The sequence below is a fragment of the Eutrigla gurnardus genome (assembly GCF_963514095.1).
Source record: "Eutrigla gurnardus genome assembly, chromosome: 7".
Lineage (NCBI taxonomy): Eukaryota > Metazoa > Chordata > Actinopteri > Perciformes > Triglidae > Eutrigla > Eutrigla gurnardus.
Window position 1 is genome coordinate 7,380,708 of NC_139921.1, and position 12,870 is coordinate 7,393,577.

The window sequence follows — 12,870 nt, forward strand, 5'->3', positions numbered from 1 at the left end:
CACAAGAAGGCCACACTCGCTAAAGGTGCAAGCAATATCGGTGCATTCTTCGGGGCGGCTACTGTGGAAACGGACAAAATAGCAGCAAGTGAAGCCTCGTACGTCTATCACACTGTCAAACATGGACTTAGCTACAACAGCGCCGACTGCCTCGTTAAGCTAAACGGAGCATTGTTTCATGACTCAAATGTTGTGAAGAAGATGCACCTCGGAAGAACGAAAGCTGAGATGATCACAATGAATGTATTAGGACCAAAGACTGTACAGGATATCCTGAATGATCTATCCCCGACTGAAGGTGAGCCTGTGTTTTACTCGGTTGCCTCCGATGCCTCAAACAAGGGAAATAGAAAAATGTTTCCAGTGTGCGTGAGATATTTTTCTGTGTCTGATGGAGTGCGGTGCAAGCTACTTGACTTTTATGAAGATAGTGATGAAACGGCAAATGGTATTCATCAAGCTCTGATGAACTGCCTGAAAAAGTATGAACTGGATATAAAACACATCACGGCCTGTGCGGCAGATAATGCCAATGTAAACTTCGGAAAACACCACTCCGTTTACCAGTTATTGAACAGTGACAACAGTTGCATTTTGAAAGCTAACTGCCCGGCTCACATAGCTCATAACACCTGCAAGCACGCCTATGATCAGCTGTCAGTGGATATTGAGTCACTGGTTTTAAAGATCTACAGCCACTTCTCAGTATCTGCTTCCAGAAGAGAGGAACTGCATGCATTTTTTGTTTTTGTTGACATTGAGTGGCGTGAAATTCTGCGTCATGTTTGCACGCGATGGCTGTCTCTCCATCCAGCTGTTGATCGTCTCCTGCAGAGCTGGCCAGCTCTCACCTCATACTTCAGGTACCTTGGGGAGACCTGTCCTGTGTTTCTGAGGAGGATTTTTGAGGATGAAGAAAAAACTGCAGCTACTGAGATTTATCTGTGCTTTTTCCACAACGTGGGGTGTGTTTTTGACACACTCGTTAAAAAGCTGGAGGAAACAAAGCTCTGCATCACAGAAGTGTACGGGGAGGTGGGAAAATTCAAAGCGAAGATGCTTCAGCAGAAAGAAGACAGCTTTTTTGGATACCAGACCAAGCAGCTGATGGACAAACAACTGCCAGCACAGAGATCACAGCAGCAGAAGGACTTTCTGAAGTTCTATGACTCTGTCATTGCATACATTGACAAATGGTTTGATTTCTCATCAGAAAATGTGATGATGAAACTGAAACCGATCGGCCTACAGGAGGAGCTCTCCTTCACTGACCTGGAGCAGGTGGTGGTTGCCCTCAAAATGACAGAGACAGTGAGTATGGACCAACTCTATGAAGAGTTTTGTGCTAGCAGGGAGGAAATAAAGAAAGCCACACAGGATACCACAAAATCTACCAGTGAGAAGTGGGTTGCAGTTTTCCAAAACCTAGGGAAAGCCAACCTGATCAACATGTTCAGGATTGTCTCATTTGTCCTCAGCGTGCCAGGCTCAAATGCCTTTGTAGAGAGGATTTTCTCTCTGATGACCATTAAATGGTCAGACTCAAGAAACAGATGCAGCACAGAGCTGATCAAAATGAACTTCAAATATCTGTGAACTGTGACTTGTCATGTAAGGACTTTTCTCTGGCTGCACAAAAGGACAAAAGACTTCTTGAATCCGTCAAGAGCAGCCAAAAATATCCATGGAAAAAGTAGAGTTGGTGAGCAGAGGTAAGCCCACTGTTCCTTTATTTTTGTTTAAATGTTTTGCTTTTCAACTTGTGTATAGTTTGAGTGAATAAGAATGTGAAGCATTTATTCCCCACCACTGTTTGTGTACACAGACGGTGTACGTTCTGAGTGTCTGCTATTTTATTCCTCTGCAAAACTGCTATTATTATAACAAATGCCTTAAAACAATACTCTGTATATTCACACAAAACCATACTCGCATTCCTACTGCAGGCCACGTTTTGTCCCTTATTTCATAGTGACAAAGTTGGCAACCCTACCTATGATTAGTATGGCAACATTAGGAATATATAGGAAGCTAGCATTATCTGGCTAGCATTAGCATATGAAGCCGGGAAACCAAACGCCGTCCTGTCTGAGATTATAGCCGACAGAATGAGAATCTCAACACTGACACACAAAGCGTCACACAAGTTCTTGGTTCGTGGGACTTCCGTGAATTTGTCTTGTATGTGTTGTGTTATTTGTGTCATTTGAGCTGCCCATTGCAAAATGGCTTCTATTCACGTCTTTGATTGACTTTGTATGCAATTATGCTGTGTGACAAATAAACTTTGTTTCTTGTGTGAGCAGCATTGGGGTTAGAAGGTCCTGTTTGCATTAAACCCATTCCCAAAAATAAGAAAATATTTGAATCTTATGTATGAAAAGGACTAACTTTTGCAGTTGGGAAAACCAACCAAATTGTTCAGAATGCAGATAGAACCTTTTAATTCCAAGATGATTCGTTGTTTTCTGAATGAAGAACTATATTTACAGAGCTTTGCTGGAGGCTTGGACCACCGGCAGCAGCCTCAGAAGAGCCTCCTCTGAAGCAGAGTATTTCTTCAGGTCAAACACGTCCAGATGTTTTTCTGATGACAGTAAGATGAAGACCAGAGCTGACCACTGACCAGGAGACAGTTCACGGGAGGAGAGATATCCTGAAGTCAGATACTGTTGGATCTCCTCCACCAGAGAACGATCATTCAGTTCATTCAGACAGTGGAACAGATTGATGCTTCTCTCTGGAGACAGATCTTCATCAACCTTCTCCTTGATGTACTGGACTGTTTCCTGATTGGTCCGTAAGCTACTTCCTGTCTGTGTCAGCAGACCTCGTAGGTGTTTCTGATTGGTCTGTAGTGACAGACCCAGAAGGAAACGGAGGAACAGGTCCAGGTGTCCGTTTGTAATCTGTAAGGCCTTGTCCACAGCTCTCTGGTGCAGATGTGTTAGTTTAGGTTTGTGTCTGGAGACTTTAGACCACGAGGAGGTTGTTTGTTCTTCTGCCATCAGATTGACACCAGAGTTGACGAAGGTCAGATGGACATGAAGAGCAGCCAGAAACTCCTGAACACTCAGATGGACGAAGCAGAACACCTGGTCCTGGTACAGTCCTCTCTCCTCTCTGAAGACCTGTATGAACACTCCTGAGTACACTGAGGCTGCTTTGATATCGATGCCACACTCTTTCAGGTCTGATTCATAGAAGATCAGGTTTCCTTTCTGCAGCTGCTCAAAAGCCAGTTTTCCTAGAGACTTAATCATCTTCCTGCTCTGTGGACTCCAGTGTGGATCTGTCTCAGCTCCTCCATCATACTTGACGTTCTTCAGTTTGGACTGAACCACCAGGAAGTGGATGTACATGTCGGTCAGGGTCGTGGGCAGCTCCCCTCCCTCCCTGGTCTTCAACATGTCCTCCAGAACTGTAGCAGTGATCCAGCAGAAGACCGGGATGTGGCACATGATGTGGAGGCTCCGTGAGGTCTTGATGTGGGCGATGATCCTGTTAGCCTGCTCCTCTCTGAACCTCTTCCTGAAGTAGTCCTCCTTCTGTGGGTCAGTGAACCCTCTGACCTCTGTCACCATGTCAACACACCCAGGAGGGATCTGATTGGCTGCTGCAGGTCTTGTGGTTATCCAGAGACGAGCAGAGGGAAGCAGTTTCCCCCTGATGAGGTTTGTCAGCAGCACATCCACCGAGGTGGACTCTGTAACATCAGTCAGGATCTCGTTGTTTTGGAAGTCCAGAGGAAGTCGACACTCGTCCAGACCGTCAAAGATGAACGCAACCTGGAACTCTTCAAACCTGCAGATTCCTGCTTCTTTGGTTTCACGGAAGAAGTGATGAAGGAGTTCCACCAAGCTGAACTTCTTCTCTTTCAGCAGGTTCAGCTCTCTGAAAGTGAATGGAAACGTGAACTGTATGTCCTGGTTGGCTTTGTCTTCAGCCCAGTCCAGAGTGAACTTCTGTGTTAACACTGTTTTCCCGATGCCAGCCACTCCCTTTGTCATCACTGTTCTGATTGGTTCATCCCTTCCAGGTGAGCCTTTAAAGATGTCTTCTTGTCTGATGGTTGTTTCTGGTCTGTCTGGTTTCCTGGATGCCGTTTCAATCTGTCTGACCTCATGTTGGTCATTGACCTCTGCAGTCCCTCCCTCTGTGACGTGGAGCTCCGTGTAGACCTGATTCAGGAGGGTTGGATTTCCTGCTTTAGTTATGCCCTCAAACAAACACTGAAACTTCTTCTTGAGGTTAGACTTGAGTTTATGTTGGTTCACTGCACCAGTGGTTCCTGGATAAACAACAAAGGAACCCAGTTAGTGGATCCTACAGACCCTTTTACAGTCTATAAACAAGCCATGTGTTAGAGCCATGTATTCCTATAGTCCTCAGTAGTAGTGACTTCATGAGCTTCTTTCATGGTTAAATCATGACTATTGGACACAAAATCAATCAGGTTCAGCTGATGAAGCCAACAGAAGTAAAAGTACAAGACAAACAGAACTGGAAGGATATAACCCTTTGAAATGCAGCTGCAAAGCTCAGTGAGTCAGTCTAGAAATAAAGAGCCTCTTGTATCACCTCAATTTGCTGCTGGTCACTACAACACATCACAATACAGCATCATAGAAAGAGACAATATTGATAATGGTGTTGAAAATAGTACCATTGGGATTTCTAAATATCCTGGTATACCGAATCTTCCACGCTGAGACGCCACCATTGAAAACATGGAGGTGTCTTCGTAGAAGCCTGTTTTAAATACATTTTTGTTTTCATCTACCAACTATTTAGTTATACGAGCTGGAAGTCACCAGTTAACACGGTCACTGGATGAAGTGAAACACCTGTTCCTCTCAAACGGTTGTGATCCTGTCTGAACTCAGTAGAACTCGAGTCTGTTGAAATATCGATTCTGACAACCGAACAAGTAACAAGCAGACATTTAGATGCTGCTAACAGTTTAAATTCACTGTTTAAAGCTTCTAACTCGTCTGGATGGTTGAAGCAAAACAACATAAACATGGGTACGCATATATATGATGATGTCAGCTGTAATCGGGTCTGTGGAAAATAAGAGAACCTAAACAAGGAAGTTGTGTGCAGCCTATTAGGAGAAATATGAAGTTCTTCATGTTGAATCCTTCTCTTCTTTCCACCATGTTAAAACTGTTAAAATCCTCTTACTGATCTGCAGACAGTCAGCCAGCTCCTCCTGCTTCATTCTCCTCAGGAAGTGCACTGTGATCTTCTGAAACGCCTCTCTGCTCCTCCTCTGCTCTTCATCCTCACCGTCCAACAACTCCTCGTCCTCACTCTCCAAGCATTCTGGGTAATCTGGACTGAGGACCTTCTGGATCTTCTTCAGCTCGTTCTTCACAAAAGTGACGATGTTCTCCTCCAGCAGCTGGAACAGAAGGATAAACTGAACATGAACTCTAAAGAACCCAACACGGGATTCATGTGTGGGTCTGAGCAGCATGGAGACCACTAGAACCTGTTCAGCATTGAGTCTGTAGTTGATGTGGTTAATAGTGAAAGGTGAGCTTGTACATGTACTCACCATAAATATGGAGTCCAGGTGTGTTTGATGCAGCCGGGTCAACGGAACCTCTGAGATCTGCTGAACTCTGTGGAGAAAACCAAGTTTAAAGAGTCATTAAACCACAGACTGGAGATCAGAAGTGGACGTCGTCATGGCGACATCGCCTGTTGGTTTGTGGACTATGGTTTTGAAGCCTCGGATTCTGCACAAAGGGTGGATCTGATGAATATAAGCGATAGAGCGGCACCCAGAGCAGCAACCTAACTGGATCTGGATCCATTTGGATTCTGGTGTGAAGCTGCTAACAAAGTTAGCTTCATTATTCAAGGTCAACTTTACAGCTAAGTGTTAAAGTCATCTTAGTAGATAACTGCATTGGTAGTGTAGTAGCGACCTGTCAATCAGCAGGTAGCCCCGCCCCCTAAAGCATCCCCTGCTTTCTGGTCTGTTGGACTATAAATGGAACATAATGTACTAAATGAACATCATGCTGGATTGAAGAAGACTTAAAACTAGAGATTGAGACCATAAACTCATGTTTACAATGTTTATTGAGATAATACATCAAGTGAGAAGTAGGACCATTTTCTCATAGACTTCTATACAACCAGAGATGAGTCGCCCCCTGATGGCCAGCAGAAAGAAGTAGGACCATTTTCTCATATACTTCTATACAACCAGAGAGAATGGCAGTTTAAGGCACTTCAACCTTGGCTTCACTTTACAGAACTGGAGTTTTCATCTAGTTTCAACCATTAGAGTGCATATTTGTATATGCATATTTTATATTTAAATACTTTGCACTTAAATGTCAAAATCTGGACCTGAATCCACCAACAACAATACTAAATACCAGATACACTGGTTGTGTGAATGTTGGCTTCTCAAACCTGCAGTAAAACTCATTCAGGTCTTGGACCAGATGGTGTAGCTGGTGGTGTAGAATGTCTCTCTGGTTGCTGCTTGCTTGCCTTGAATGGCCTCTTGAGGGATTAAAGTCAGAGAAGATCAAAGTTCCAATGTTGCCAATGCCTTTGCTTCCCATGAAAACCTGAATCCTGGCCTGATCTAGTACCTCATATGTATCCATTTCTCCCTTCGTACCTGTTCCTGGGCTTCTTGAATTCTGTTGCCTGTTCCTGATTCCTCTGGAATTCTTTACCTGTTTGGACCAAAGCGGTCTCACTCCAAATGCATCACCCAGTTTGGTCAGAGCCCCTTGGTGTCTGATGCCAGGTTTTCTAGCAGCTCCGATGTAAACCCAGCTTAGCATAGCTTAGCTTGCAGTAGCTGTAACGTTAGCCAATTTAGCTTCTCACTGACTCTTAAGTTTTCTCTGGCTGGTCTAGACCCGATTCATCCTCTAAGGGGGGTTCAGGTTCAGTTCTTACCTTCCATCATCAGCTTGGTCAGCTTTAAATGTAATACTGCGAGGCAAAGACCGGTCACTCTTCATGGACACACAGCTGGGTCCAGGTCCAGGGGAGTCTGGTCTCTGCTGCTGCATCCTGATACATTAAATACAATTTCAGATTCTAACTAGTTGAGCTTCATGAATCAGTTTGCTCTGTTTATCTTTATATTGATGAATCTTGCTCTAAGAGTTGATGCTAGGGTCAGAATCAATACTATAAATGGATCTGGGTCACATTAGACCACGTTGTGGACCTGTGAACACGTCTTAGTGCTGCACTCAGCGTTTTGGTAGCATCATGTTAGCTTTGTGGTTCGTAGCTGCGCCTAAGGGTTCTATGAGCTGAGTGGACTAGAAATATCCGTTTCCAAGTCGTATCTAAGGTTCCTCCTATTAACGGGAGCAGTGGACAATGTTTCCGTTGCATTAGAACCTTATGGGGTGACAATGATGGGGAAACGGAGTTATGACTCGTGAAACAACTTTGCATTTTGGTTGCAAAATCTCCACTGGGCGTCTGATAGTTCTGTCCTTCACGTAGTCCATTACCTCCTGATAATAGACACATCCTCGGGCATCATAAGTTACATTAAAACCTAAAATAAGAGTTTGGTGGACATAAAGTGTCTTACTTAATGCTCTACAACCTCCCTTGAGTGAGAGGAAGACGGTGCTCGAGTTTTTCTGTTCCTAGCTTAGTTTAGCCTTTACTCTTCGATGTCATTAACTTTTCCTGCAATCTATGAGTCTTTTCTTTCAAGAGGTTTTCTCCTCACTGTCTTTTTAAGTTTTTGTGGTCCAACAGACCAACAGAGAAAAGATCTGAATTTCCAAACTAAACTTTCATTCCTATCATATCAATATTTTAAGATGATCAGCTGAAAGTACTGAAGGCAATTAAAGCTTCTGGTCTCAGTGATTGCTCACCAAAGTGAAAACAAATGGATTCAACAGGAGAGTCGACACTAGATTCAGAACATCCCCTACATGGACTACAAAGGTCTGGACCAAGACCTGATTCTTCACCTCAGGACAGACAGATAATAAAAAGGTTAAATTTTAAACTCAATAAAGCGATCTAGTTAATATTATGTATATTTATGTTGTTGAGTGAGAATCATGATGGTGGAGTGATCTGAGTCCTGAACACTTCGAGATCCTCGTCTCACCTCTGAGCTTTGGTCTGGCTGTCATGTCCCCCATCCTGAGTGGTTTTAGAGGGAAGGACTCCGTCCTCTCGGTCCTCACACTGATTCATAGCAGAGTCTCCACCTGCTGGCAGAGACGCACACTGTCACTACGCCAACACTGACAGCAGAGAGGCAAAGTCCCGCCCCTTCCTGTGTCCAATGGGACCTCATTTCTTGAAAACTAAACGGTAGTTAACGGTGAGACCAATATTGTTTTAGTCCCGTTTGAGTTGAACAGCGTCCAGACGACAGCAGGAGAATCTCAAAGGCTTTCAGGACACAGAGACACACAAAGTTATCGCTCCAGTTAAAATATTTCAACTGACTCAAATACGCATTTAGTCCTTGTGTTAATCCTTGAGCTTTTCTTAATAGATAACTTTAGCTTCAATGCTAACATTTTATTCACATTGTAAATAGCTCAGACTAATGTCCAACATGAAGCAGTAGGGATGAATCCCTGTTATCGTTGTCATCCTGTCGTAGGGAGTTAGACCTTGTCCATGTGTTTTTGTTTGTTTCTTTTGTTATCGGGATTAGCGCGAACTCCGGTCAGGAAATTACATTGTTTTGTTTATTGCTTTGGCGTTTTGTTCGACATGAACTTCCAACAAAGTCATGAAATTGTAATCTAGTCATTTGTATACATGGACATTAATTTTTTGTTTTTTTCCTGGCATTCAGCACAACTGTTTGTACATTCAGTTGGGTTGACATTATGCCACAAAACCAATGTTAGCTTTAGAAAACCAAACCAACAACAAAACCAATGTTAACTTGAGAAAAAAGAAAATACTACATAGAAAGAATAGACATAGTACACAATGTTGTTTAATGGTTAGAATGTTTTTTGAGGGACTTTTTATTCAGATACATTCTAACTGACCATGTTGACTTCAACTAACATTGCTAATAAACACTTACAATAGCTCAAAAAAACAAAACACTTAAGGCAATTCCCTTTAGACGTTTTGAAATTACTCTGTGTTTTCCCAAAATCATATTGGCTTTTTAGACATAGGGAACCTTTTATTTAATTGAAAATGTCGGAGGTAAAGGATTTATTTGTCTGTTTCCTCCTTGTTGTGTTTAACAGATAAATCCATAGACCATAGAGTCATCCAGGTGAGACGCACATTAAATATATATATACTCGTAGTGAACGCAACTGTCATGTTAGAACATTTAAAAATTGGCTGTTCCTTTTTTAAATACATATCAATGCACTTACAAATTTAACTTTGAGATAATGGACATTCAGAGCACATTGTGCTGAACCCCCAAGTTATTAATAATAACATACAGGTTTGACACATTTTGACCGAGGGAGGTAGAACTCTTAATGTGGGTAGTTACTGTCTTTTTCACTGTTATTGACAGGAAGACATTAGACTAACTAACTCTTTCAACTAACAGATCCAGGTCACCCAATCAACATGAAGAGAGGTGGACTACGAGTACCATGGGGACGAGAGCCGAGGACCTTATTGAGGACTACCATGCAACTATTATCTTCATTGGTCATTCATCAACCGAAGGGCCGAAGTATACGACATAGAAACGAGTTTGAATAATTTATAGTTGAATTAGAATTGCTCAACTACCGTTATTGCATTGAATTTGAATCAAAATACATTGAATTTGTATGGTTATAGTTATTTTTTACAATCTTTTTTTTCTTTGCAGTTTATTAGGCGACATGTAATTCTGTAGTATGTTTTTATTTACTGTATTTCACAGTAAAAATACTTTGTTAGTAAATATGAAAGTTCTGCTTGTAATCAGCTAATTGTACTTAAAGTATCCACAGTAAAAGTACACAGCCCAGTGTTGTACTATAATACATAATAAGCTTAGATCTTACTGATGCATTCAGGTGGAAGCTGTATTTTACAGCTTCAGTACATTTATTGCAGTAAAGACTGAACATTGTCACATTCTTGTATGTTTGAAATATCAAAAATATTACCAAACTGTTCACATGTAGGAGAGACGACGGGACGATGTGTAGCAGATCTCATACACCAGGAAGTAACCAGAATCTAAAGTATGATTTAAACCAGTTTAGGACTGTGCCAGACAACCCCACCCATGTTCCCAGGCAGCCTACCAGTATGTCGTGGTCTACTGTATCAAACGCAGCACTACGGTCCAGTACAACTAGAACAAACATTTTGCTGCAATCTGTACGAAAACCAATATCATTTCAAACCCTCATTAAGGCGGTCTCTTTGCTGTGGTTCGATCGAAATCCAAATTGTTGAAATTGTTGTTGTTTGAGGAAGTCAAACTGTTCAATAAATTGACTTGGAAAGGGCAGATTGGATTTGGACCTGTAGGGCCTGAGGACTGAGGTATCAAGGTAATTCTTTTTTAGGAGAGGCTTCATCTGCAGCTTTCAAGGCCCATGGGCAGATACAAGGGAACTGTTGACGAAATGCAATACATCTGAAGCAATACAATCATAAACATAAAGTTTATTGGTAAACTATCAAATCAACAGGTAGAGGTCTTTGGATGCAGCACCACTTCTTCTAGTGTTTTGTAATCGACTGGCTTAAACTGTGACACGTCCACTTGGTTTATTTATTGGAACACAACGCAGACGCAGACAATTGAGTCGTAGAGCTGCTGACTTCTTGTCTAAACGTCTCATAAACAAATGTTTCCTGTAAGAAATGAAGCAAAGTGGAGAGCAGTTGAGGGGTTAGTCCGCCTTTCACCAGCGGAGAATGAGTACAGATGTCACAGTGAAGCAGCCCTTCCTCCACGCGTCCCTCCGTGATCTGGTCGTAGTAGACACGACGGCGTCACACTGATCAGTTGATTGTTGTTGTTGTTGTTTTCGTTGCCACGGCTGATTTGATTGAGCCGTTGGCCTTTAGGCGTCTGATCGCGACGCCGCTGCATAAGAGCAGCAGCAGCGAGCCGATAGCCAAGCTGATCACAGCCGCCATCATAGTCCTGACCAGAGTGTCGGGGTCCTGAACCCGGACGAGATACTGGACCACAGTCCTCCGGTGCACCTTAAACTTCACTGTTTCCACCGTCTCACAGGTGTCAATGCCGGAATCAGAAAGGGAGGGTCTGAGGACGAGACCCCGGCTCAGAATGGTGAGTCGGGGACCAGGGAGGAGGACGCCATCAGAGCGCCGCCAGCTGACTGGGAGGTTTGTCTCTGGGAAACATGGGAGGAACTGCGCTGTGTGCCTGAAGAGGATGACGATGGCAGGTTTTCTTCTCATTAACAAATGGATGTGTGGATTTACGTATATTATTTGACTAAAGATGTGTAAACCCCTGAGTGTTTCTAAAACACTCCTCCTGCAGTTGATGCTGAGCCATCAGAGCCAGTCCAACTACTTTAAAACATGCCTGGATAAAAGTGATACGTTTACATTCCAGTGTGTTCATTTCCAGGGAGTGGTGTGTGTGTTCATCCATGTTAGCATGTCTGGCTGCAGGCTGACAGGTTACTTGTACTGGGGCCTGTACTACGAAGCAGGATTTGTGCTTAGCGAGGTAACTTAAGCGTTAACTCTGGGTTTTCCGTCCTACGACGCTGGTTCACTTCTTACCGGGGTAGATCGCCATGGTAACTTACGCTGTGGAGCTAACCTGCTCCGGAGCAGGTTATGTTCCAGATCAACGTGGAGAAACACACCGCCGACTGACCAATCAGCTCTCTTGGTGCGCGGATATAAAAAAAAAGAAGCTTGGTGGTGAGAGGGTCTCGTAGGAGAACTATAGAGTGTACAGAGACCGGCAAAACCCTTTTTCTGTCCCTGACGATGTTTTATATGAGATACAGATTCTCATCGGAGGGAAAGACTTTTCTTTGTCAGCGTACAGCCTACTTACCACTTTGAATTATGTTTTTATATTTATTTGATTTGCTCCCAAGTCCGTTTTACACCGCCGGGATTGCAGCTGAAAGAATGAGGCTGATATTGTCATAAACCACGTTATAAGAATACATCCAAGCAACAAATCATTATTTTAAAGTTATGTGTTCGGCCTTTTATTGCTGAAGGACATCATAAGAGTTAAAGGGACTAAAGAAAGAGTGACGACATGATTTAAAAGACAGCCGCAAGGTGGATTCAAACCCAGGTCCGCTGCAGACAGCCCCGGTACATGGGGCGTCAACACAACCACTAAGCTATCACCTAAGTTACTGTTATAACCAAATCAGTCAGATCTACTAGTGTCCTTATGATGGGGCAGTCATATTATACTACTACTAATACTATTAATACGACTTCCGCGTTCACACAGTCGGTGAGTTTTTGCCAGCTGTCCTTCCTGCATTTGGCAGATGAAACTGTTGCTTTTTGCCTGCATTATATGTTTAACTTCTTCGTATTTCTGTAAGATTATGGTTCGCTCCTCGTACATGAAATACGCCGCTCCGCTGCCGTAGACTGATCCATGTATGTGATTGGTCAAATGCTGCAAACGCCGCCTCTTTCATGTGCACGCGCTCATAGCTGGACAGGTAAACCCTGGGTTGACTTAACGAGTTGATAACCAGAGGGGTATTCCACCAAACTCGCTAATTAAAGCGGCGCTTACCTGGTTAAGCCTGGTTAGAACTAACGCCAATTTCCACTTGCGGCTAAACCCATTCCATTAACGCATTTCAGCCGCGCCTTGTTGAGGCTAATTCAAGCCAGGTTAACGTTGTCGTGTGTTACGCCATTCACGGGATATGAAGCCAG

At 43.2% G+C, this 12,870-nt stretch overlaps 1 protein-coding gene and 1 pseudogene across 5 annotated transcripts in view; both read right to left on the reverse strand.

Annotated features, from left to right (window-relative positions):
• LOC311016342 (uncharacterized protein) overlaps positions 1 to 12,870 on the reverse strand; it is a 404,261-nt gene that overhangs the window by 366,338 nt on the left and 25,053 nt on the right. For all 4 annotated transcript variants that reach the window (XR_014597473.1, XM_084013971.1, XM_084013972.1 and 1 more), the window contains exons 3-6: positions 6,937 to 7,053; positions 5,564 to 5,630; positions 5,188 to 5,407; positions 2,491 to 4,291 (exon numbers count right to left, since the gene is read on the reverse strand). Coding sequence is in view for 3 of the 4 variants with exons in the window: in XM_084013971.1 (XP_083870097.1) it covers positions 2,491 to 4,291; positions 5,188 to 5,407; positions 5,564 to 5,630; positions 6,937 to 7,053 (2,205 nt within the window). In the remaining variant the exon portion in view is untranslated. The remainder of the gene's footprint in view (positions 1 to 2,490; positions 4,292 to 5,187; positions 5,408 to 5,563; positions 5,631 to 6,936; positions 7,054 to 12,870) is intronic.
• LOC311016349 (NLR family CARD domain-containing protein 3-like) overlaps positions 1 to 12,870 on the reverse strand; it is a 63,463-nt pseudogene that overhangs the window by 30,479 nt on the left and 20,114 nt on the right. The gene's annotated exons all lie outside the window — the stretch shown is intronic.